This window comes from Chionomys nivalis, chromosome 11 (genome assembly GCF_950005125.1).
Source record: "Chionomys nivalis chromosome 11, mChiNiv1.1, whole genome shotgun sequence".
Classification (NCBI taxonomy): Eukaryota; Metazoa; Chordata; class Mammalia; order Rodentia; family Cricetidae; genus Chionomys; species Chionomys nivalis.
This window is the reverse complement of record NC_080096.1, coordinates 39,058,652-39,086,420: the sequence shown is the minus strand read 5'-3', so window position 1 is coordinate 39,086,420 and position 27,769 is coordinate 39,058,652. Positions and strand designations below refer to the sequence as shown.

The 27,769-nt window shown below is 41.0% G+C and overlaps 1 protein-coding gene across 4 annotated transcripts in view; it reads right to left on the bottom strand.

The window, feature by feature from the left end:
* Positions 1-27,769, bottom strand: part of Zfyve9 (zinc finger FYVE-type containing 9) — a 136,440-nt gene that overhangs the window by 30,626 nt on the left and 78,045 nt on the right. For all 4 annotated transcript variants that reach the window (XM_057784647.1, XM_057784646.1, XM_057784645.1 and 1 more), the window contains 7 exons: positions 26,901-27,070; positions 24,642-24,762; positions 23,435-23,557; positions 21,044-21,199; positions 17,478-17,702; positions 15,424-15,506; positions 10,769-10,873 (listed from right to left, as the gene is read on the bottom strand). In XM_057784647.1, coding sequence (XP_057640630.1) covers positions 10,769-10,873; positions 15,424-15,506; positions 17,478-17,702; positions 21,044-21,199; positions 23,435-23,557; positions 24,642-24,762; positions 26,901-27,070 — 983 coding nt within the window. The remainder of the gene's footprint in view (positions 1-10,768; positions 10,874-15,423; positions 15,507-17,477; positions 17,703-21,043; positions 21,200-23,434; positions 23,558-24,641; positions 24,763-26,900; positions 27,071-27,769) is intronic.

Here is a 27,769-nt window from a genome sequence, read left to right as displayed (position 1 = left end):
TTTAAATGAGATGTCCCCATATTCTTGGACATTTGAATATTTGGTCTCCAGTTTATGGCACTGTGTGGGTAGGATTAGGAGGTATGGCCTTGATGGAAGAGGTGTGTCTCTAGGCAGGGAGACAGGCCTTATCATTCTGTTTGCTCTGTTCCCTGATTGCTTTCTGAGGTGTAAACTCTCAGCTTTGTTCATGCCAACTGCCATGATGGTGGTGGGACTCTTATCCTAGATATAAGCTCAGAATAAGCCTTCCTTCTATAGTTGCCTGGGTCATGGAGTTTTATCACAGCAACAGAAAGTGACTAAGACACCAGGATAGTAAAAAAAGACCACGGAGCAGGAGGAGCTCTACAGGCTTTATAAGGGAAAAACAGGACTGTGAGGGGATTTGAGAGGGGAGGAAGGGAACACAGAGGAAAATGGAGGCAGGCAGGATAAATAATTCTGAAGATGTTTGAAAAAGCCAAAGGGCCGGGCGGTGGTGGCGCACGCCTTTAATCCCAGCACTCGGGAGGCAGAGGCAGGCGGATCTCTGTGAGTTCGAGACCAGCCTGGTCTACAAAAGCTAGTTCCAGGACAGGCTCCAAAGCCACAGAGAAACCCTGTCTCGAAAAACCAAAAAAAAATAAAATAAAATAAATAAATAAATAAAAAGAAAAAGCCAAAGGGAATCCTATTATTTTATGTTTACTTACAACTACATATATATAAGAACACACAAACTAATCGAAGTTATACCACTTGGGGTGACAGTGCTCCCTCAAAAGCCACAGTCTAACAAAAATCTCAATGCCAAGAATGAGGAACCTCATTCTTGGCCAGGAGAGACCAAGAGACTCCAAACAATACAAACTATTGCCATGGCCCTCAGCTGCAGACTAGAAATCAAAGCTAAGACCTTACTGCTGAGGTCACCACACACTTCAGACAGAGGTCTTGGAGAAACTGAGCTGGAACTGACCTGGAAGATTCCTTACTAAAGACTAGTTCTCAAAGTATCTGAAAGAATTATGCAATGGAGGAAAGCAATCAATTATCCTATTATTTTATGTTTACTTACAACTACATATATATAAGAACACACACTAACAGAACCATCATATAACATCTATGAACCATAAAAATGACTAGAATGCATTGCAAGGCATTCTGAAAGATGCAGTGGTGGTACTCATACCCTGAGGGCAGCCAATAGATGCCTAATTGGACTGAAGACCCACTCAGTAGAAAGAAATTTGTGTTTTATAATCTGTTCTAGTTCTGGAATTAAGGGCTTGCAACGCCTGGTTTCTATGGCAAGTTAGTGTGGCTACTGAGATTAAAGGTGTGTGTCATTGCTGCCTGGTCTGGAAGGCTGGCCAGTGTGGCGGTTTTACTTTTCTGATCACCAGGCAAGCTTTATCTACTAAAATACAAATGAAATGCCACTATGAGAAGGCCAGCGCCTCCCACAGCTGCAGCTGTGGTTAGCTACAAAGTAGCTGATAAGTTTCCCTGGGTATCTTCAAAGAATGTCTGTGTCCCCAAGAAAATGAATGAGGATATGTGTGTGTATGCGTATATGTATATACATACACACACACACACAAACACACACACACACACACATATATGAGCTTGAGAATTTATAATGGCAGAGAAAAAAATAAAGAGCACTGACAAAGAAGCAAAAAATATCAAAACCATATTTAACAAGTGGTGCTGGCATAACTGGATAAAAACATGTAGAAGAATGAAAATAGACCCATATCTATCACCAAGCACAAAACTCAAGTCCAAATGGATTAAAGACCTCAACATAAAGCCAGCCACACTGAACCTTATAGAAGAGAAAGTGGGAAATTAAACACATTGGCACAGGGAACCACTTCCTAAATAGAACCCCAGCAGCACAGACACTGAGAGAAACAATTAATAAATGGGACGTCCTGAAACTGAAAAGCTTCTGTAAAGCAAACGACACAGTCAACAAGACAAAACTACAGCCTACAGAATGGGAAAAGATCTTGACTAACCCCACATCAGACAGAGGCCTGATCTCCAAAATATACAAAGAACTCAAGAAATTGGACACCAAAAGATCACATAATGCAAAAAAAAAAAAAAAAAAAAAAAAAAAGAAAAGAAAAAAAAAAAAGAAAATGGAGGCCGGGCGGTGGTGGCGCACGCCTTTAATCCCAGCACTTGGGAGGCAGAGGCAGGCGGATCTCTGTGAGTTCGAGACCAGCCTGGTCTACAGAGCTAGTTCCAGGACAGGCTCCAAAACCACAGAGAAACCCTGTCTCGAAAAACCAAAAAAAAAAAAAAAACAAAAAAAAACAAAAAAAAAGAAAATGGAGTACAGACCTAAACAGAGAACTCTCAACGGAGGAATCTAAAATGGCTGAAAGACACTTAAGGAAATGTTCAACATTCTTAGTCATCTGAGAAATGCAAATCAAAACAACCCTGAGATTCCATTTTACACCTGTAAGAATGGCCAAGATCAAAACCACTGATGACAACTTATGCTGGAGAGGTTGTGGGGAAAAGGGAACACTTTTGCATTGTTGGTGGGAATGCAAGCTGGTACAACCCCTTTGGATGTCAGTGTGGCGATTTCTCAGAAAATTAGGAAACAACATTCCTCAAGACCCAGTAATACCACTTTTGGGTATATACCCAAAGGATGTTCAATCATGCCAAAGGACATGTGCTCAACTATGTTCATAGCAGCATTGTTTGTCATAGCCAGAACCTGGAAACAACCTAAATGCCCCTCGACCGAAGAATGGATAAGGAAAATGTGGTACATTTACACAACGGAGTACTATACAGCAGAAAAAAATAACGACAACTTGAATTTTGCAGGAAAATGGATGGAGCTAGAAAACCCAGACCCAGAAAGACAATTATCACATGTACTCACTCATGAGTGATTTTTAAAGATAAAGCAAAGAAAGCCAGCCTACAAAACACAATCCCAGAGAACTTAGACAACAATATGGACACTAAGAGAGACTTAACATAGATATAATCTATGTTATAATCTATGTTAAGAAGTAGAAAGTAGAAAAAGACAAGATCTCCTAAGTAAAATGGGGTTGAAGGGGGTAGGGGAAAGGCAGGGAGGGGAGCAGAGAAAAATGTAGAGCTCAATAAATATAAAAATAAAGAACACATGAACAGAAAGAACATGTGAGAGGCGGTTATTTTCCTACACCCATCAGACTTTAGTTTCTATGCTTATTGTGGCTTCTCTTTTTGAATCCTGAGTGAAAGTCTTCAAGGCAGGCCCTTGGAGGTTTTCAATACTTTTTATTGATTCTATATGTCTTTTATATCATGTATCTCAGTCCCTTTCATTTCCCTGCACCTTCACATCCAACTCTGCCCCTGTACCTTGCCCCGCAAATAAGACAAAATTTAAGAGAAAAAAGGGGGAGGGGAAATTAAAAAGCTCCTCATGGAAGCTGCAGTGTGACACAACGAGTCACGCATTAAACCCCTTTGTCCATATACTGTTACTTGCAAGTGTTCATTGCAGAGTAATTGGTCTGGTTCCAGGTTTCTACTACACTGTAGATGCTGGGCCCTCACCAGGACTCCTCCCGGGTATCCTGTTGTTCTGTGTCTTGGAGACCCTGCAGCTTTTGGTCTGCGAGTCAGATCCCTTCAGATCTGCTCCAGCAGCTCATAGACGGGGTGGATAATCCTGGTCTGGGCCTGAGCAGCTGTAGGGTTGGTCCATCTGAAGGTCTCCCCTGTCCTCAGCAGCAGGGTGAGCTCTCCAGCTAATTCACTCTTGTAGCAATGAGCGAGGGGTGAGGCCAGTTCTGCTTTTATGCCCTTTTCCCACCCTTACACCGTCAGGGCTAGCTCTATTGTGTCTCCCAGGTGAGGTACAGGGGCTTCTCTCCTGAGTGTGCTGCAGCTGTTGAAGGGCAGGGACAGCTCTCCTCCTCTTATGACAGCACCTCTATCAGATGTTGAAGTGCGGGGTGCGGGGAGAGGAGGACATCTTTCCTCTGCTCATGCCACCACATGACAGGTGAGTATGGGGACAGCTCTCCCTTTCTCACTACTTAGGCCTGGTTCACCCACACCTGTGCTAACAGGGTTGGCTCCATTGTGCTGCCCTGGAGAGGTGCAGGGCCTGCTCTCCCGGGTATTGAAGCTGGTGGGGGGTCAGAGCCAGCTCTCCCACCAGCTTCAGGTGTTGATGGGCAGGGGGTGGGGTAGGGTCTCATTCTTTAGCTCAGGTTGGCCTGAACCTTTATATGTAGCTCAGAGTGACCTCAAACTCCTCCTGCCTCAGACTCCCACGTGCTGGATTACAGTCATGAGTCACCACAACCAGCCTGTCAGTCTCCTGTTCTTGAATACTCCTTACAAAGATTTTTAATTTAACCTTTTAAAGTCTATGGACCATTTTAAGTTCATTTTTGTACACTGTACTGAGGTAAAAGGTTGTAGCCAGTTTTTTTAAAAAATTGAATGCACAACTATAAAATTACCGGTTTTGTTCCAAAGATTATTTTGTCCTAACAAACTGTCTTGCACCTTTATAGAATATCAGCTGACTATATGTGAGGATCTATTTTTAGTCTCTATTTTGTCTCAGCAGTCTCTGTGTATATTTGCTTAAGGCAATGATGGCAGCTGAGTGTGTAGTATACCCCTGTTTTGATTTTTAAGACAGGATTTCTCTGTGTAGCCTAGGCTGGTCTCAAACTCACAGAGATCTGTCTGCCTCTGTCTCTCAAGTGCTGGGATTAAAGGCATGTACCACTATCACCTGACTTGTCTTGAACTTCTGACCCTCCTGACCACCCCTCCTAAAGGCTGGGGTTATAGGCATGTATCACCACACACTACAGTGATAGAAAACCCAGGGCCATTCTCTCTGCTTCCTGTCTCCAAAGATGTGAACAGGCTCCTTTAGAGCTGCTGCACTGGATCCCATCTCCATGGGCCACGTCACTTCAGTCTTCTTGCTATCATAAACTATATTCTCTGAATCTGTGATCCAAAACAAAACTTCCCTTCCTTAAGCTTTTTCTGTCAGTGTTGGTCATAGTGATGAGAAGAGCTAACTACCATGATTATTCTTTTCAGGGCTGAAGTGGTGGCCATGAACTGTTTTTGTTTGTGCTTGTCTTGAATGTCTTTCCTGTAGATTTTAAAAGATAACTTTGACCTGGTCTGATGTGGGATGCCATTCTGTACACTGTGAATATGGTTTATAAATAAGCTGCTGTAGCTAGGTGGGAAAGCCAAACTGAATACAGGGAGAAAGAAGGTGGAGTCGAGGGAGATGCCAGCAGCTACTGGAGGAATAAGATGCCAGAGCACGACCTATAAGCCATGGGAAATATAGTGATATACAGACTATTAGAAATGGGTTAATTTATATGTAAAATCTATTCAGTAAGAAGCCCGAGCCATCAGTCAAGCAGTTACAATCAATATTAAGCCCCAGAGTGGTTATTCGGGAACTGGTAGGCAGGAGAGAAACTTTCAGTTACACTGGTCAAGTGATTCATACCTGTAATCCTGTACTCATGAGGCTAATACAGGGTTGCTGTGTAAGTTTGAGGCCAGCCTGGGTTATTTATATCTGTATTCAACAAAACAAACAAAACAACCTCCCCACATAGGTCTGTTGAATGCAGCAATCTTGGTATGTAATTATATCCTTTCAAAGACAGAATATATTATTCTATTTTTTTCTGGCTTTTAGGGTTTCTGCCAGAGGTCTGATGTTATTCTGATGTGTCTGTCATTGTGACCGGCATTTTTCTCTTGCAGTTTTTACTATTGTTTCTTTTGTTTTTGACATCTTGACTGTGTTAGGGAGAAGTTCTTTGGTTATGCTTGTTTGGGGTTCTCAATGCTTCTTGTGTTTGGATATCCATTTCTTTCCCAAGATCCAGGATTTTTTTTTTTTTTTTTTTGCTCTAATTTCATTGAACAGATCTTCTTTGCCTTTAGTTTTGTTTGTTTGTTTGTTTTTAAAATCTTAGTTTGGTCTTCTTCCACCCCAATTGCACTGGTGCTAACCCTGAACAGGTCAAGGGTCAGATATCATACAGAGATGTCTTCAGCAACTTCCTTTCTATGTGTACTAGAAGCCCCTGCTGGTCACACCCAGCTTTGCAGTCTATGAGGTAGGCAGGTTGTGCCATGCTCCAGGAGTCCCCAGTTTGTACAGCATGCAGTAGCTAATGCTTTAGCCAGAGGACGTCTCATGAGTGCATTGGCAGCAGAAACAGTAAACACAGCACTGAAATCTATATAGGCAGATCAATCTCTAGACTTGAAAATGTGCTTGAGTTAAACACCCTGTTGGTGGTAATGCAGATATAAATGTTAAATATCCACTGCCTTCAAAATTCTCCCCGTGGGCCGGGCGGTGGTGGCGCACGCCTTTAATCCCAGCACTTGGGAGGCAGAGGCACGCGGATCTCTGTGAGTTCGAGACCAGCCTGGTCTACAAGAGCTAGTTCCAGGACAGGCTCCAAAACCACAGAGAAACCCTGTCTCGAAAAACCAAAAAAAAAAAAAAAAAAAAAAAAAAAATTCTCCCCGTGGCAGTGAGCCTCTTGGAGGAAAGGTTAATTGACCTAAAGCTTGGCATCAGCAGACTCTGCAGTTACCTTCAGGCAAAGAACCTAGCTATGAGGCACCACATACGTGGCTACAATCCATGGTACCCTTCATTGCTTGAGCCAAGTCTCCTTAACCTTTGGGTGTGCTGGCCTCTGGTCTCCATAACTGCCTCCTGCAGCAGTCTCCACCTTGGGACAGGGGGAGGTTGAGCCCAGGCTCTCTGACTTGTGACTTTTCCTTGCTATTGCTCTCAGTCTTTAATAATAATGTTCTTTTAATATAGTCTCTGGCTACAGCCACTTGAAACATGGGGAGTAACAAAATGGAACTCCTCTCTATTGCTGATCTAGTCCACTGGAGAAGTTACTATCTCATGAGCACATCCAACTACAGTCAAGGCTTACAAGAACTATGGGCTGACACTCTTTCATCTTTTGACATTCTCTTTATCTTGTTCAGATGGCTTAGCAACATTATTGTATGTGTAACACGGTTGGTAAGAAATGTATTCCTGGACCCATGAGAACTGCTCTGCCTGTTCCTTTCCTGTGTTTTCTTCATGAACACACATTCAACACAAACTCCTTGAAGATCTCCTGGGCTCTTTCATTTCTGGTAACCTTGCCTGAAAATTCTAGCAGTCATGGTCTTCCTGAATTCTTGACTCTATCTCCTCAACTTGGGGAAATGTCAAGTCTGCTTAGGTTCTGCCTATGTGTCTTATGGCCTGAAAAATAGACAGTAAGTTAGGGTAATTATGAGCTTCCCTTAATGTTCCACTGTCTGCCACCACAGAAGTGGACTAACTCACAGTCCTGGAAGGTAGAGGTCCAGTATTAAGGTTAAATTAATATAAGAGTTAGTCAATAAGAAGTTAGAGATTAATGGGCCAAGCAGTGTTTTAATTAATACAATTTCTGTGTGATTATTTTGGTTCTGGGCAGCAGGGACGAACAAGCGGGCTCTCTTCCTACAGAAAAGGCTCAGGGATTAAGAGCACTGACTGATCTTTTAGAAGTCCTGAGTTCAATTCCTAGCAACTGTATGGTGGCTCACAATCATCTATAATGAGATCTGGTGCCCTCTTCTGGCCTGCAAGCATACATGCAGGAAGAACATTGTATACATAATAAATAAATCTTAATAAAAATATGCTTACAATAAACTGCTCAGGGTCAGACTCTAGAGGTTTGAGCCAGTACCACTAAATTGTGCTGACCTGCATTTCCTTCGTGACTCTTGTGGATCATTCCTCTGCTGGCTGCAGTGTTTGCAGGGACACGACCCCCCTCCATAGGAATTAGAATCAATTAGAGAAAACAACCCATCCTTAAACTGACACTTGAAAAGTAAGTAGGGTTAGGCAAGTGAAGAGCAAGGTCAGTGTATGTCAATAGGAAGTAGTTTATGAAAAGCTTGAAGCAAAAGCAGATCAAGGACATACAGGTGATGGATAAGAAAGGCTATGTACAGGGCAAGAGAGATGGCTCAGTGAGAAAGAAATGGCTTGATGTGCGAGCATGGGGACCTGAATCTGGATTTCCTAACACCCAATAAAAAAGGTGGGCTTGGCAGTATATGCCTAACTAGACATCTCTCATCACCAAATGAAACCTCCAGTTCCAGGAATGGTTTACAGATAATCAAGCTGTTGGCCAAAGGGGACCCAGAGACATTCCCAAAACAATTCATGCTATTGCCAAGGCTTTTGGTTGCTCACTACAAACTGATGGTAAAACCATACTGCTGAAGACAATGCCTAAACAACTTGATGAACATGGAGAAGTTGAGCTGGTACCTTCCTAGTGCTTTCACCCTTAAATACTAGTTTCATGGTACTAAGATAAGAAGGAACTCTGCTGATACCAAAGGAGAAAGGTAAACATCAACCTAGCTATAAACCCTGTGATCTACAAAGGTGACTGTAGGACTCAGTTGTGACAAGCTCAATAGAGACCTGAGTTTCAGATTACCTTAAGGCAATACCTGGGGTTCCAGGAAAGACCATAAACTGAGACCACCCAAGCACCACCCAGGAACAGACCATACAAGGGGAAAGAAAGTCCTAACGTTCCAACCATTGTAGACAGGATCAACTGATGTCCCTTAGTCCAGCACACACCGATCCCCTTTCACCAAGACACCCTTAGACAAATGTCAGCCAATCAGGGGTCCTGAACCTTAGAAATCCCTCACTCCAAGTTCTGCTATAATAAAATCCCCACCCCAGCTCGAGGCTCTCTGATCGTACCAATGTGTTGGACACATAGAGAGTCCAATTTCGAACTTGAATAAAGGCTCTTTGCTTTTACATACAGGATTTGGTCTCCATGGTGGTCTTTTGGGGGTCCCCGCCATCTGGGCATAACAGTGACTTGCCTGCCTGAAAGATATACTGGTGGAATGTTTCATTCCATGGTCACATTGTTTATGGAAGTTATCTGATTGGATTTAAGGCTCACTCCATGAGATGGAACCCATACTCAACACTGCTCAGAGAGTTAAGAACCTGAGGTTAGATAGGCCAGGGACTTAGGGGAAATCCAAGCACTACTGTTCTGCTAAAAGAGTTTAGCAATAAAATGATTCCTAATGATGTTTTCCAATACTCATAGATCATTGCACTGCCCAGCCATCATCAGAGAAGCTTCTTTCTGCAGTAGATGGGAACAAAAACAGAGACCCACAATGAAACAAAGTGTAGAGAGAGAGAACCTAGAACACTCAGTCCAAAATGGGATATTGCCATCAAATCCCTCCCTTCAAAGCTCAGGGAACCCTATGGGAGAGAAAATGAAACTATTTTAAGAGCCAGTGGTGGTGTGGGAGCCCTTCTGTATATGTGTTGCTTTTACGGATTAATGAATAAAGAAGGTGCATGGGCCTACAGCAGAGCAGAACAGAACTAGGCAGGGAAAACTAAACTGAATGCTGGGAGAAAGAAGTTGGAGTCAGAGAGAGTAGGTGGAGTCTGAGAGATGCCTCATAGCTGCTGCAGGAGAGAGATGCTGGACGGAACCTTACCGGTAGGCCACAACCATGTGGTGATACACAGATTAATAGAAATGGGTTAATTTAAGACATAAGAGCTAGCTAGAAATACGCTTAAGCTATTGGCCAAATAGTACTGCAATTAATACAGTTTCTGTGTGTTTATTTTGGGTCTGGGCAGCCGGGAAACGAACAAAAGGCCTCCAACTACATAGTGGGGATGGAGAACACCAGGGAAACGAGACAGCAGGATGGATACATATGAACCCAGAGGCTATGGCAGCATGTACAGGTCCTAGCCCTGAGAGGGGAGGTGGACACATCATCCTTAGTCCAGAAGCTACCGCTAGTAAAGGAATTGCTTTTTTCCAGTGGAGTCTCACTGGGAAAATAAACCACCCTTAAGGACAGACCTCCATGTCCAGCAGCAGAGAGCCAGCAAAAAACAAACTCAATGGCATTTTAGGACATGACTTGTTTCATAATGCTTTATTTGGCATTATTTTTATTCTTTTTTCTTATGGGTCTTTTGCATATATATATCTCATGATTTCCAGTTTTGTGTTTTTCTGGGATCTCTCTGTGTGAATATGTATGCTTGTTTCTGCATCTGTGTTTCTTGTGCTTTTTTTCCTGGTAGTTTGTTACTTATCCTATTCTAGTTTGTTTTTATTTTATTTTATAATATTTTATATTACTTTATTATTATTATTTTTTTTAGATTCCTGTTTGCTTTCTAATGAGAGAAAAAGTGTAGATTTGAGTGGGTGGGGAGTCAGGGAGGATCTGGAAGAAGTTGGGGGAGGGGAAACCATAATAAAAACAATGTATGAAAAAGAAATTTATTTTCAATTAAAAAAACAAGAACAGCAAAGCATCTGCTGTATGAGAGAAAAAGGAAACAATACCACCACAAATTTCATTGATATTGTATAGCTAACTTTATACTTTTTAATAAAAATGTAAATTTATCACAATATTGAAAAATAAAATGACACGATCACTTTAGAAGTCCAGAATTTATAACTCTATTTTTGTATAAGAAAATTTTACATAAATGAAGACAAGTACTAATATAAACTGAGCTTACTATCAACTGAAGATAAAATTCACATGCAATCATGCACTTCTTACTTTTATTTGCATTTTCAATTATAAAAAAATGTCCCTTGTGGTAATGTCTTACCTCATTGTATCTGTTGCTGGGGATTTTGATGCTTGTTTTCCGAACTTCCATATCAACCACCAAACCTTGAACTACTGGCAAAGTATACTGGTAGTTTCGGAAGTCCTGGGCAAAGCAGATTAAAGTAGAATTAAAGCATGATAAAAAATGGTAGAAATTGATTTATAGTAATAAAAGTAGCACAAAATGGAAATAATACCAATATTGAATGACCTTGCTTATTAAACAATGAGAGGATGTGCAATGGAAGCCCTGACTGACTGCATCCTGTCTCTCAGTATAATAAGCCACAGGCAGTGAAGCCAATGGCTTCCTATACTCCTCCCATGTAACACTAAATAAATGACCACTCTGCTTTATTGCCACTAATTTGCAGGAAGGTCAGACTCAAACTCATTTTGTTCTTGTATTTCTAAACATTTCAGTTCTCAGTGAGAATCTGAAGGTGCATGCATAGTATCCAGTGTGCCTGAAGTAAAATAAGCAGAGTCAAGTCTAGGGTGACGGTGTACATAGCAGGATGCCATAGGTTCTTATAGGTCACCAGTAGAGGGTCTGATTTTTTTTTTCTTCTTTTTATTTCTCTCATTCATTTTTTAGACAGGGTTTTGTTACATGGCCCAGGCTGAGTTAGAATTTACTATGTAGGACAGGCTACCCTTGATTTCAAAACTCTTTGGCCTCAGCCTTTTCAGGGCTGAGATTACAAATTTGAGTCACCACACTTGATACCACAAAGACTTCTGACTTTGATTCTGAGGAGGTTTCTGGCCTTTTTTTTTTTTTTTTTTTTTTTTTTTTAACAGATCTGACTTCTTTATAAAAACTAAGCGACGAGAAAATGTAAGTAGGCTGGGCAGTGGTGGTGCACGCTTTAATCTCAGCACTAGGGAGGCAGAGGCAGGCAGGTATCTGTGAGTATGAGGCCATCCTGGTCTACAGAGCGAGTTCCAGGACAGCCAGGGCTACACAATGGAACCCTGTCTCAAAAACAAAAAAACAAAACAACAACAACAACAACAAAAGTGTAAGTGAGAGGAGGGGAGATGATAAGAATAATGTAGGGAACAGACAGGGATTATGGAAAGTGTTAATAGCTCAAAAAAATAGTGAAAATCTGTCAGATTAAAAGAAAAACAGACAATGCCTGTCACTTGATTTGGTATGGAATATGAACAAAGAAGTTCAACAAAGAAGTCAAAAGAAGTCAATCTGACTCTGAGTTTTACTGTTAGGCCTAAGAAGTTGAAAACCGGGATGGGAAGAAAAGGTGTTTCTTTTTTTTTGTTGTTTGTTGTTGATTTTTTTTTTTTTTTTTTTTTTGAGACAGGGTTTCTCTGTGTCCTGGAACTAGCTCTTGTAGACCAGGCTGGTCTCAAACTCACAGAGATCCGCCTGCCTCTGCCTCCCGAGTGCTGGGATTAAAGGTGAGCGCCACCAATGCCCAGCTTTTTTTTTTTTTGCATTTTTTTTCTGTTTTCGAGACAGGGTTTCTTTGTGGTTTTGGAATTTTTTTTTTGCATTTTTAAAATTAATTAGTTTTTTTTTAAAAAAAAAAAAACCAATCTTTTCTCACTTTACATACCAATCCCAGTTCCCACTCCCTCTCCTCCTCCTGCTCCCTCCCCCTTCCTAAGTACTTCTACTGTGTTCCTTACAATAGAGCACAAGACTACTGATGGGAAAACCCACACACTGAAATCACAGTGGCCAGCTGAAGTGTATGATGATCCTTCTGCTTTGCCTTGTAACTGGAAAGGACCACAGGCCTAAGTCACAAAACCTGGCTTTCATGTGTTTTAAAGATATAGCTGGATTAAAAAAAAAATAGGAGTGTGAGGGTTAATACTGTCAACCTGACAGGATCTATAATCACCTAGGAGACAAACTGGCAGGCACATCTGTAAGGGGTTATTAGATTAGGTTAGCCGCTGGGTGTGCCCGTGTGGATTACCAGAGTGGGTTAACTGGGGTGGGAAAACCCACCTGTAGGCAGCATCATTCAGTGGTTGGGGTCTTGGACTCCTTCACAAGGAGAAAGCAAGCTGAGCACCAGCACTGGCCTTGGTCTGCTTCCTGACTGCACCTGTCATGTGACCAGCTGCTCCCTTGCTGTGACTTCCTGCACAGCCATGTGACTAACTAACCCTGTAGTCACTTTCCTCCTATGCTGTAAAAATATCTTCCTCCCTTAGAAAAGAACTAACTTCAGCATGAAGTTCGCTCCAAATCCACTTCCTAAAGAACAATCAAGGGGCTGGAGGGAAGGCTCAGCGGTTAGGAGTGTGTATTACTCTTCCAGAGGACCCAAGCTCAATTCCCAGCACCCATGTCTGGGGGCTCACAATTGTCTCAAACTCTGGCTACAGGAGATCCGACACCTCAGACACCCACACTCACACATACACAAGATTAAAAATAAAATAAATCTAAAAAGAAATTAAGTGCTGGTCATGTTTGTACATGCCATCTAGCACTTGGAGGCACGAGGCAGGAGGGTATAGAGTCAAGGGTAGCCTGGGCTGTACAAAACAGGGATTCTCAAACAAATCAACAAAACAAGGAAAGACCATTAAAAGCCGAGTAAATCATTTACAACAATAATCACTTCAGTGGTGTAAAATCAGACCAAAGACATCTGACATACTCAGAAGTGACTTCATGAGAACAGCTGAATTTCAAGTACGAACAGTCAAGCTGAGGTGGTGACTGCCTTGCCAGCTCTGTCCCAAATACCTGTTCAAGCAGGGAAGGGCTCTATGGAAAGTAATGTTTATTGTTCTGGACACTGTCAAACAGCAGCAACCAGAGGGCTAGAGAGTGGCTCAGCAGGTAAAGTGCTTATCCAAGTATGAAGACCTGAGTTCAGGTCCCAGAACCCACTTAAAAAGTCAGGTTGAGGGAGCCTGCTTGTAATCCCAGTATTAGGGAGATGGGACAATGAGGATGCCTGGGCCTCACCTGCCAGACAGCCTCGCCTAATTAACGGACTAGGATAGTGTCTGAAAATGAGGCAGATGGTGTTCCTGAGGAATGACACTCAAGGTTGTCCTCTGGCCTCTCTACACTACACCTACACACACACAGAGAGAGAGAGAGAGAGAGAGAGAGAGAGAGAGACAGAGACAGAGACAGAGACAGAGAGACAGAGACAGAGAGAGAGACAGAGAGAGAGAGAGACAGGGAGAGAGAGAGAGAGAGAGAAAGAGAGAGAGACAGAGAGAGAGAGAGACAGAGAGAGAGAGACAGAGACAGAAAGAGAGATATTCAAACAAAACAGTGGTTCATGCCTGTAACCTCAGCTACTCCGAAGGGTAAGGCCAGAGGTTCACAAGTTTGAAGCCAGAATGAACAATTAAATGAGACTCTGTCTCAAAATAAAAATAATAGAGTTGGGTTGTAGATGTAAATCAGCGGTAGAGAGTTTGCCTAGCCCTATGTTCAGTGCAGTATGGGGGGTGGGGAGAGCAGTATCTTAGTGGCTAATTAAAAGGGACAATGGAGCCGGGCGGTGGTGGCGCATGCCTTTAATCCCAGCACTCGGGAGGCAGAGGCAGGCGGATCTCTGTGAGTTCGAGACCAGCCTGGTCTACAAGAGCTAGTTCCAGGACAGGCTCCAAAACCACAGAGAAACCCTGTCTTGAAAAAAAAAAAAAAAAAAAAAAAAACAAAAAACAAAAATAAAAGGGACAATGGGGCTGGACACATGGCTCAGTGGGTAAAACTGCTTCTGAAAGCATGAAGACTTGAGTTTGAATTTCAAGAACCCATGTAAAAGCTGGACTCACAGCACAAGTATTTATAATCCCAATACTGGTACCTGGAGACAGGAGGCAAAGGAAAGAGGAACCCTGGAAACTCAAGGGTCAGCTAGTCTGTAGGCAACAGGGAATATCAAGAAGTGAAAGGCAAAGACAGACACCCATGGCTGTCTTCAGACACATACTGTGACATGAATTTTCACAATTACACACACACACACACACACACACACACACACACACACGGAGGGCCAATAGCTATGTTAGCCTCAGGTTACCAGCTTGTTGGGGCAAGTTACTCATGCAGACTAGTTAGATTTTAACAGAGTTCTGGGAGGTGAAATAGGAAACTTTATAAACACTCTAAATAAGCAAGATTTATCTTAGTCTGTTAAATATGTACCAGAAACTTTAATCGACCAACACTTTGTTCAAAATAATCAGCTGCACACATAGCAGAGACATGAGAGAGGTCAATAGCCAGGAAAAACTAAAATGTAAACCCTAGTCCATACACAGACCCTTGAGCAGAAGAAGCCTTACTGGCATGTATCTGAGCATCAGGACCAATCTGACTAACAGCGAACCATACAGAGATGGCAGATGTCATTCTTACAATGAAAACAAGACAAAATGCTAGGTCTTTTTTTATACAATGTTCTAGTTCTTACAGAACCCGGTAAGGTCACTACCTAGAGAGTATATAATCAGGACTGGACTCCTGTACTGTTCCACCCAAGAGCTCCACTGTTTTCAAAAGCATATTATATTCTCTTCTCCTCCAGCACAGAGCTTCACTTGCCTAAAGCATCAAGGGCACAGCTGTCAACAAAATTAGAAATCTTTTCCTTCAGTATAAGCACAAGAAATATAAAAGGAAAATTCTCAACTTACTGCTAGAAGATTCATGATGGTATGCCCAGTCTCTCCGAACAATGGTTTCCGAAATCTGACACTGAACAGTGGACAAGGATAAACTACAGAAATGAGAAATTTGCAGAATAAATTTGGCAGCTTAAATTTCTAGGAAAAGTGACATCATTGCTAAATTAATTTAAATGTAATTAAAATGGATCATTATGAAATTTCAATTGTTGGGCTCAAAAGAATTTAGTATGGTGGCAGACAACTTTTGAGCCAGACTTAGTCTTCTGATGAGCAGAAGTCTTTCAGGGCAGTTTCTAAAGTGACCCACCAGGTCCTATGGATTGGTGTGATCCAGAAAAACAAGTGTTTCCCCAAACCTCTGTGCTTAAGAAGTCTATGAGCTCACTCTTCTATACCTCCTAACGGAGACCCTCCTCAGGAAGGCCAAACACCAGGGGACACTCCTAGAGGGCTCATTAACCAAGGTTTCCTGTCTGAAATGACAACACAGGACAAGGAAACATGCTGCTTTCTCTGTAGGCAATCCTGTTTCTTTCTGCTGCTCATCTGACTTTGGAGTTCCATCCAGGGGCATCTTTACCTAAGAAGTGTTTTTTATCCATTTCCTTCATTCTTGATCAAGATAAAGATCACCTTGGAGCTCCCAAAGAATTTAATAATAAACATGGGCATGTAACACAACATACTACTGTAATCATAATCTGTTTTTTTCCTTAGATTCCTAAAATTCTATAATCATATCTTAGCCATTTCTGAATTTCCAAGATTCAAAATACTTTATAGGCCTTGATTAATGTTGTTATTTTGTTCTTGGTTTTTTGAGACAGTGTCTCACTACGCAGCTCTGGCTGACCTGGAATGAGCTATGCTGACAGGCTGACCTTCAACTCACAGAGTTCTGCCTCTGATCTCAGTGCTGATGACCTTGTTCAGCCCTTGATTAAGTTATTCTTCTCTGCATTTGTTTATATTTATTTATTTTAATGTGCATGAGTGTTTTGCCTATATGTATGTTATTGTACTACATGTGTGCCTGGTAGCCCCATAGATCAGATGAAGGCATCAGAACCCCTGGATTGGATTTGTGGGTAGTTGTAAACCTTCACGTGGGTGTGGGAAATGCACCTGGTCTTTTGTGAGACAAGAAGTGCTCTTAAATTTTGATCCACCTCTCCAGGCCTCCTTAATTAAATCTTAATCAATGATTAACACATAAATAAAAATACATAGGTGTGACAGCTAATCTTAGTAGTCAACTTGACAAACTGAGGAAGAGGGAATTTCAATTGAAGAATTGTCTCCATGAGACTGGCCTGTGAACATATGTGTAGTGGTATTTTCTTGATTATTTATTACTTTATTTTATTCCTTAAACGATATAGTAGAACATGAGGCAAGCATTAAGATCACCAATTTGTAAAACAAAAAGACAATTTGAGTGAGAAGCTAGCAATCAGAAAATTTGAGTTACTTTCCTAAATTATAGGATTAGTAGATGGTGGGGTTGAGAACCTTATTCAAGGGCTCTGATTCCTAGACCAGGGCACTTTTAAGTAGGTGAAGATATAAAATTTAAAGTAAAGCTTGCAGCTAGTCTTTCATGTCTTACACACACACACAGTTGTACTGCTACAACCATGGGCAAAGAAGACTTGTCAGTCAGCTGATCAAGTGAGACTCTTCACCATATTACTAGTTTTAATTATCAGAGTCAAGTAAAATGAATTTTTATAAATATTTCTAACAAAGTAATAACAAATATGCTTACAGATATACTATAAAAAATAAAGATACTTGTTCAAATTAATTGTTTTAAAGATGATGTTTTTATCAGTGAACCATAAAAGAATAAAGTTACAAAGAAAAAAATACCATCAACTTCCTCATTTGATATTTTCAGTTCTTTCCATTATAGCCAAATAATTGGTCATATCTAGCATATCTATTTTCAAAAGCTTATTTTTACTGAACTGTATCACCAGAGAGGGGTCAAAATATTTCAAGCTTTATCTCACCACATGTCTTGGTAGTGTGGCTTAGAAGAAGACATTTGAACTTACGTCGATATTCAGCTCCAAGTCTTAACATTAGCCGGATGGGAAACACTTTGGCCCAAGGGGTTTCCCATTTCTGGATGAGAATCCCAAACAGGTAAGGCGGGGTTGGAAGCACTAGGTCTTGCAGTGATTGGTAGGTAGATGACACATACAAGAATCCACCGTGTTCTTTACTGCCCAGGAAACTCTGACTGAAGAAAGAATGTCCCAAGTTGCCCACAACATTCCCTGAAACAAAAAGTTCGTTAATTAGCTTCTATGATAAGAAATCAATCATAGTTTAAGTAATTATTATTACCCACAACTGAGCTAGACACAACCAAATATTAATTCCCAATCTTTCCCTGTGAAAGGCCCATATTTACAAAAGCTTCATTTTGTCTGTTTGTATTTTCCCATGTGTGCACATCTGTGTGGAGGTCATAGGTCAGCCTTGATGTCATTCCTCAGAAGCAATCCACCTTGTATTTTTGAGACTAGCTCTTTTAATGGATCTAGGGCTTTCTAATGAGTTTAAGGAGGCTGGCCAGTAATCCCCAAGAAATCCACCCGTCTCCACCTCCCTCGTGTCGAGATTACGGGTACATGCTGCGCCACCTGGCTTTTACATGGGTGCTGGAGGTCAATCTCAGCTCTTCAGACTTGCATAGAAATCACAATCGACGGAGCTATCTCTAGCCTGAGAAGGTAATTTTTTAAGTGAATGACATTTGTTAAAAGATAACAGTTTTAAACTACTACATCCAAGACATCTAAATATTTATTTATGTATATGCCTTAGTGTATGCTACATGTGATTTCACTCTCATGCTCCCGAGACTGCCAATAAAGTTTGTTTTGAATCAGAAGGCGGAGATAGCTACTAGGTGACCAAGATTAGCCACTGAGGTTTTGGAGGACCAGAGACAGATAGAGACACACAAGAAATAGTAGGGCACGGATTGGGGAGAGTTTCAGCCTTGTTGGAGGGAGGACAAGCAGGGGCGAGGGGGAACTGTCACTGGTCGGTTCTTTGCCGTGTCTCTGATTATTTGGGTTCTTACCCCATATCTGACTCCTGAGTTTTTATTAATAAAGAGTAGATAAACACTTCACATGTGCCATATGTGCACAGGAACCCACAGAAGAGGGTATCAGATCCCCGAAAACTGGAGTTAGCATGACTGTGAGCCACTATATAGGTGCTAGGAACTGAACCTGGGTCCTCTACAAAAGCAAAAAGCACTCTTAATCACTGATTCATCATTCTAGCCCCTATTATATAAATTTTGGCTATTACTAGAAGTTCTCAAAAAGAAGCATACACATAATAAAAGTAACAGTTAACCTTTCCACCTGCACCTAGATATTTCTATTAGTTCTAATTTTTCTAATTTTTGCAATGCTTCAAAAATACTTCACATACTAAAGCATATTTTATATTAGATAACATCTTTGCTCAAAACCTCACAGAGGGATTGCAAAGTTAAGAGACTGTGTGGCCATGGACAGGCCAGTGGGTAAAGTGCTTGCTTTAGTGTGATGGATGCCCTGAGTTTGGTCCCAGAACCCACACATAAAAGTGAAAGAAGAGAATCGACGCCACAAAGTTATCCTTTGACCTCCATAAGCATGCTGTGGCACATGCACATCACACACACACACAACAAATTTAAAAAAGAAAGCCTGACTAATTCATGGTTTCCTATCTTTATGAAATACTATTAGATAATACATGAAAATAGTTTTATATTAACCACTCGCACCCCCTCTCCAACTCCTGTTCCTCAGTGCAGAATCTACCAGAGATGGGAGTCTCACTATGTATACTAGTCTGGAACTCACCATCCTCCTATCTTAGCCTGAGATTGGAGAAGTGTGCAACCACATTTGCCTTAAGGATCCTTCTTAGGGACTGGAGAGATGGCTTGGCTGTTAAAGGAGAGGCTTACAACCAAAATATAAGAATTCTCTTTAGGGAAAAAAAAAAAAAAAGAACTTATTTTAGGGCTAGAAAGATGGCTCAGTGATAAAGCACGCATGCTGTTCTTCCAGAGGACCCTACTTTGGTTCCCAGCACCCATGTTAGGTAGCTCACAACCACCTATAATTCCAGCTCCAGGGGATTCGATGCCTTCATCTGGCCTCCACAGGCACCTGCTCTCATGTTCACAGGCACACATACATACACAGAATTAAAATAAAAATAAATCCTTAAAAAAAAATCTCATCCCAGTACTCAGGAGGCAGAGGCTGAAGATCTCTGTGAGTTCAAGGCTACATGGTATATACATAGTAAGATCCAGGTCAGTATAGCTACACAATAAGACCTTGTCTCAGAACAACAACAACAAAAAAAAATCTTGTTATTTGTTTTTGTCTGTACATTTACGGTATTCTCTATCAACCGTGAATATTATTTACTGACTTTGTTCTTATAAATAAAAATCAGTTCATTTAAAACACATCGTATCTTTTCTGTTAAATCAGGTGAATCTGTACTGTTAAATCATAAGCTTAAATGTATTTTTTGTTTCATTTTGTTTTGAGGTAGGCCCCAACTATATAGCCCAGGTTGGCCTTGAAATCATGATCCTCCTGCATCAGCCTCCCAAGTACTGAAATTACAGGCATAATCACAAGGCTGGGTCAAGTATAATTATTTCTCTCTCAACTTTAGTATTGCTTTAAATTAACATCCTTAGCATTGTCCAGTTTTTTATTTTTATTTTGTTTTTTTAAGACAGAGTTTCTCTGTAGTTTTGGAACCTGTCCTGGAATTTTCTCTGTAGACCAGGCTGGCCTCAAACTCACAGAGATCCACCTGTCTATGCCTCCCGAGTGCTGGGATTAAAGGCGTGCGCCACCACCACCCAACCCTTGTCCAGTTTTTACAAGTGTACCTTTACTTGTACATTGCAGTTAGTAATACAACTTATTTTGAAACCATATAAGCTAATGATTTTAAAAATATGAATATTCAAGTGCTTATACTATGACTGCATAAATACTGATAACTAAAGGTTATAATGATTGAGCTATTATTATGCTTTCTTCAACTAGATACCAATGTTATAACCCATAGATCACAACAACGTTCTTAACCCAATATCAACAGATTCTCTTATAATTTTAAATCCATCCTTTGTAAAATAAAAGAGAATCAGTAATAAAACACATAATTTTCTCAAAGTATGACAAGTTCTACCTTGCCACTAATGTCAAAATCCGAGGGCTAGGGATGTAGTTCAGTGGTAGAGTGTTTGCTTAGCACCTAAGAACTTGTGTTCAGTTCCTAACACTGTCAGAAAATACCAAAGTTGCCGGGCGGTGGTGGTGCACGCCTTTAATCCCAGCACTTGGGAGGCAGAGGCAGGTGGATCTCTGTGAGTTCGAGACCAGCCTGGTCTACAAGAGCTAGTTCCAGGACAGGCTCCAAAACCACAGAGAAATTCTGTCTCGAAAAACTAAAAAAAAAAGAAAATACCAAAGTTCAATGCCAGGTTTCCAAACCTAATACAATTATTTCATATCTGAGTCCAAAAATTTTTATCATCTACTAATGGTGCAAAGTTCTATAGCATTCCTACCTGCCAGTGCATCCCGATAAAGTTGTACAAAGTGATTAAAGATGTCCTTTGGCAAACACTTTTCGTCTGGTAGACACTGCAGCAAAATTACTATCTCAGATTGACCCACAGCATGCATTCCTTTGGTTGTGAAACACCAGCACTTCCTGTTCACATCTATAGGTGGAATAAAGATATACACACTCTTCTCAATCACTGATCTCAAAAGGATGTTCAGAAATTTGTTATAATACAGCAAAAAAACAAAAGATCATGTAAACCCATACAATTCAACTTTAAATGGTCACTGCATGAACCAAAGGATCATTGTAAAAAATAAAACAAGTCAATGCCTTGTTTATTTTTTTCTCAACACTTAGAAAATTGGAAGGAAGTTAAAAGAAATGACAGATAAAGAAAATATATTTAAGACTTAAATAGACAACAAAGATATAGCCTTCCATATCACTACTTTTAAAAAATCATTTTTCAGCTGGGTTGTGGTGGCGCATGCCCTTAATCCCAGCACTAGGGAGACAGAGGCAGGTGGATCTCTGTGAGCTTGAGGTCACCCTGGTTTACAGAGTGAGTTTCGGGACAGGCACCAAAGCTATACATAAAAACCCTGTCTCAAAAAACAAAACAAAACAATTCATTTTTCCAGGGGACCAGGGAGAAGGCTCAGTGAGTGAAGGGCTTGCTGCAGAAGTGTGAGGCCTGAGTTCGGACCCCAGCCCTCACACAAACAGCTGCCCAGGATAGTACTTGCCTGCAGCCTTAGTACAGAAAGATCCCAGAGGCTCATCGGTGAGCCGGTGTAGCTGATTAGTGAACTGCAGGTTTAGTGAGGGACCTTGTCTCAAAAAAGAAGATGGACAGCAATCCACGGAAATACCTCACACTGACCTCTGCAATCCACAGGTGCAAGCATGGGTCTGTCCTCTACATGCACACCATGCCCATACACAAAAATCACTTTTCATTATTTATACGAGACTAGGAGCAAAAAGAATAAAATCTAGTATTTTAGCTTTGACTTCAGGCTGTGAACAAAAGAAAATACATTTTTATGTACTAGCTAGTTTAATTATAATCACTTCTGAGAGAAAATATTAGATAATCAGAAGAGGACTTCAACTGGTTTTACACTATACAAAGTATGACTTGTCTAGACTACTTACTTCTACTTCTTCACTTTAGGTTAGAAAGGGTCCAAAAAACCCACAAGCCATATCAGCAAAACACATCATCCCATTATTTCCAAATGAATTCAAATAAAGTAATGTTAATGCCACTATGTGCATAAAAACTAATGAAAGATCCCTTTCTTTTTCTATGAAAATCACTACTTTGTGTACCTACTCAGGAAGTACTCAGTCCTATTCATGTGTGTGTTCACATGCTCATGAGCCACAGAGAGACGCTGGGTGTCTTCAAATGTTTTCTGCCTTATTTTGTGAGGCAGGTTCTGTCAGTGAACATAAAGCTTGCCGGTTCAGCTGGATTGGATGGTCAGAAAGCCCCAAAGATCCGGGATTGCAGACACGCTGCTGCACCTGGCTCCTCCTCCTCTTCCCTTTCTAATGTGGGTGCTGGAATCAAACTGAGATTCTCATGCTCTCACAGCAAACATTTTATCAACCAAGACATTTCCCCAGCCCTCCAATTAATCCACCATTTTAAGGTGTTTCAGGAATTCTAGGCTAGCTATTTTCTCTGTCTGTCTGTCTGTCTGTCTGTCTGTCTGTCTGTCTCTGTCAATCTGTTTCTGCCGGTCTGTCTCTCTGTGTCTGTCTGTCTGTCTATCCCATAATCATTTAATGGGTAACTTCTGTGGGCAGGATACTACACTAGGTAAAAGCATAGGATGGCTTCTGCCCCAGGCGGCAAGGTTAGCTAATCTCTAATTATAACTTATAAAGTAGGTGTGGTAAACTGAAATTTCAAGCAACATTATACTTAAATGTGATACTTAAATGTGATTCTGGAAGAAAAAGTGGATGACATTAACAATGGGCCAAACAAAAAGGCATTATTATATCAGCTAAGTCAGAAACCTCCCATTTCATCAATGGAGAATGTCTAACGAAGCAATACAAAGGTATTTCTAGTTTCTAAGGTCAACTTAAAACAAATACTTTTGTGTAAAGAATATGAAAGCTTTAAAAATTATGTGTTGAAATTATTTTTAGTTAAAAAAATTCTAACTTGGGGGCTGGAGAGATGGCTCAGCGGTTAAGAGCATTGCCTGCTCTTCCAAAGGTCCTGAGTTCAATTCCCAGCAACCACATGGTGGCTCACAACCATCTCTAATGAGGTCTGGTGCCCTCTTCTGGCCTTCAGGCATACATGCAGAAAGAATATTGTATACATAATAAATAAATAAATATTAAAAAAAAAATTCTAACTTACAATTTACAATTTTAACCATTGACAATAAATTTGCATTTAAAACAAAGACAAGTGGGTCTGGGCCACCATCCTCCAGTTGCTGCATGACTGAAATCTGCGATGGTTTCTCTTCCACAGCATAGTCTGTAAGGGAGAAAACATTGTAGCGGATTGGTTAAAGGGACAAACTGAGAAGGAAATCTAGTGGAGAATGGGCTGACGGTCACAGGAAAGAGACCACACAGGCATGGCTGGTACCCACTGTCTCACTGCCATGTTTAGTGCTCCCTTTGACTCTGGCTGGAATGAAATGATCTGTTTCAAGTCTGGTGTACCTCTTTATCTAACAAAAACGTCCTGCCGGGCGATGGTGGCGCACGCCTTTAATCCCAGCACTCGGGAGGCAGAGGCAGGCGGAGGCAGAGTTCAGACCAGCCTGGTCTACAAGAGCTAGTTCCAGGACAGGCACCAAAAACTCCAGAGAAACCCTGTCTTGAAAACCCATAATGTAGCACACGGCCCCGAAGCTGGGAGGGCTGGCTGGTGCTGATGGGATGTGTCACAAGGCCCACAGCTCAGCGTTCTTGGTGTGTCACCTTTGCTCCTTTACCAAGATCCCTACAACATGTTTTTGTTAAGAAGGTTGCTGTGTTAAGCACAAATTTGGGTTATTTTAATAAATTTTAGTTTAGTAAGAAATTATAGTGGTTTATTTATTAATAAGGTAAGTCAGATACTGCATTCTCTTTTGATAAAACTTTTATATGTTAACTTCAGTTGGTTATGCCATCTTCTACTAAGAAAGAAAAATACCTTGTATATTTATTTAATTAAAATATATTACAAGCCTGTGCTACCACACCCAGCTAAAATATACTTTTAACAGCAAAATTGCTACTTAAGCCCTCCCCATGTGTCTTCCTGCAGGTTATCATCACACTTCAAAGCTAAATTAACATCCTGAGTGTAACAGGCGGTGCTCTAGGACCACAAGCAACTCTTGAGAGTATGATGAACTCTGAAGTTCCTTCCCAAGACACAACACAATGACATTATAGCAAACACATATAAACAGCTACACTAGAGCAGTCACAGCAGCCACTGTTCTCATGGCATCGAGGCTGCTGTAACACTGGTTAGAAGAATGACTGTCACTCCATCATCCTTCCCTTAAACAGAAGTGACATGTGGCGTATAGAATTCTGCTTAAGCACGGAAGTCCACATACCTCCTTTCACACCAGTGGAGATGAGGATGGGAGGAAGGCCATCTTCAGGAATAAGGTTCATTGCACTTCCAACAGGACTTCCAACCTGAGTTATACTCCCAGAGAATAGAGAAATATCAGCCTAGGAAAAGCAACCATCAATGTGAACATTAGTGCATGCAAAACTTTAGTAATGTGTAACTAAAATGTAAGTAAGAATTTAAATAAAAAATTGAAATTTACTTTTTTTTTTTTTTTTTTTGGTTTTTCGAGACAGGGTTTCTCTGTGGTTTTGGAGCCTGTCCTGGAACTAGCTCTTGTAGACCAGGCTGGTCTCGAACTCACAGAGATCCGCCTGCCTCTGCCTCCCAAGTGCTGGGATTAAAGGCGTGCGCCACCACCGCCCGGCAAATTTACTTTTTTTTGAGACAAGATCTCACTATATAGCCCTGGCTCTTCTGGAACTCATAAAGGTCTACCTGCCCCTGCCTCCCAAGTACTTGGATTTAAGGGGTGTACCACCATACCCGACTGCCTCTTGGACTTCTGGGACAGGATTGCAGGCCCAGGCTGTCCTCAAACTCACCTTATAGCTAAGGATGGCTTTAACTCTTGATCCTCCTACCACTTCAACCCAAGTGCTGGGAACACAGGTATTCAATACAATGTTCAGTTTATGTGGTGATGGGAACTGAACCCTGGGCTTTATGCTTTAGAGGCAAGAATTTTATCAACTGTGCTACAGCCCTAGACCCAGTGCAATCTTAATAAAATCCAACTACACTTATAACAAAGTCTGCAGACAATATGAAGATACATATCTGAACAAATATTTTTGAATGTAAATATAAAGCAGTAACAATTTTCTGGAAACTTTGTAAGTTCAAGCTTTATCCAACCCTAATGTTAACTGTGGTCTCTGGGTGATCATGATACAGGCTCACCAAGTGTATCAACTTTTGATTCTGGAGAGACACTGATAATGATGGATGGATGACATATGAGGACTGACCGGGAGAATGTGAGAAATATCTGTATCTTCTTTTTTTGTTTTTGTTTGTTTGTTTTGAAACATAGTCTTACTACGTAGCTCTGGCTGTCCTGGAACTCACTATGTAGACTGAGCTCATCGCAAACTCTGACTCCCAACTGCTAGAATTAAAGGCATGTATTACTATGCCCAGCTTAGTATTCTTTTCAATTTGCTATGATAAAAAACAACTCTAAAAGTTTTCATAAAAAATGTATCCAAATTCTTATCCTCTAATTAAATATGAAAAAGCCAGAGCTGGTGGCATAGGAATGTAATCCCAAATATTCAGGAAGCTGAGGCAGGAATATGGAAAGTTCAAGGCCTACCAGGGCCAAGAGTTAAATCAAATTTAGCCTGGGCAACTTAGTGAGCTCCACTCAGAATAAGCATTTCAGAAGGAGTGGATATATAGTTCAATGGCAGACAAGGCACTAGCTCTAATCTTATCCACCTCAACAACAACAAATACATAAATAAAAAGGAGCTGGTACTTCTATGTTTCTTAATATTGTGTCTTAAGGGGAAAAAATCCTATTAGTTCCAAAACTGTAACTGAGTTCTACAGATATGAAGTGAAGACACAGTAATAGCTAGTAATATCTTAAGGTAAAGTAGACAGTTTATTAATTCATTTAAACTTTGGTGACATTTTTTGAAATTTTCAATGGAAGCAACAGGTTGGACAATCAGAGATGCTGGAAGACAAATGGGGTAGTTCTCCAGCTATGTTCACACTGCTCTACCCTCTCCGCCACACAGAACCCAGGAACATGATCTGAGACCTAATTTATCTAGGGATCTTGATCCTTCTAAGTTAGGCCTCTCCCTTTAGCAGTAGCCTGAGCACACCTGAGAATCTTTCCCTTGAAAAAAATCTTTCTGCTGGTCCGTGGTGGCGCACGTCTTTAATCCCAGCACTCGGGAGGCAGAGAATCCCTGTGAGTTCGAGGGCAGCCTGGTCTACAGAGCTAGTTCTTGAACAGCTGGAACTGTCACACAGGGAAACCCTGTCTCGAAAAACCAAAAAAAAAAAAAAATCTTTCAAATATAAAGCAAACAAGCAGCTAACATTGCCATGTTTATTTTTCTTACACACAGACACAAATGAGCACTTGTTCTTATTAAACTATATCCAAAGTACATTGAGTTTCACAAAGAAATCATTCAAGTTAACAAAAGACAGCAGACAGACAGTACCATGCTGAGCAAAGCAGTAGTCACTTTTAGTTGTCCTCCTGTTTTCTTACCTCTGCTGGTAGAGGACTGGTGGTTACAGGCTTGACCGGGTCGTGTGACACAGCCAGAGTTCCTGCAGAGGAAGTCCCATTCATTGTTAATTTGGCTGCATCAGCAACTTCTCCATTGGGCAAGATCCCATCAGCAAACCAAACTCTCCTCTGCTCTCGGGGCTGCGGCACTTGAGGGGCCAGGAAAATAAAACAGGCATCAATGTGACATTGATAGTGTTTCTAATGGCAAAGAAGAGGTCACCAACTCCAGAGGTTCAAGGAGGTCCCTACTTATTATCATCTTACCATTACATACAGGAGAACTGTGGCTGAATGGCAACAGTTATAATTAACCAAAATTCCTCTTTAAATATTCTTTCTTCTACTGACAAAAGTTTAAAATTCTTTGCTTTAAAAATATAGTAATTCTTAGACACTTCTATGACTATATTACAGTCTGTTCATCATCGCTGACAGAAACCATGGAAAGAGCTTTAAATGCCCAGAAAACAGAGTTACAGCAGGAAAAAAAAAAGTCAAAATAAGTCCCTACCTCCTAAAAATATGAGATCCACAGAAATTAAATACTTGCCAAAGGATATGGTACTTCTAGAGGGCAAAGATGCTCTGAAGAACACTGAGGAAACACTGGCTAGTAAAGAAAGAGTTGGCACAGACATGTAAGAACTGAGGTGCAAACTGACCAGATCTTTGGCTCAATGTAACTGAAGAGGAAAAAGATGATCTGGTGCTGGTTTGTACTTTAGTGAAAGGACAGGGGAAGCTGGAAAATCGCACTTGATGAAACAATGTCCTTAAATCCAGTTTCAGAAATCAGTCAGAACGGTTAAAACAAAGAGACTAGGGAAGAACAACAAAATGACAAA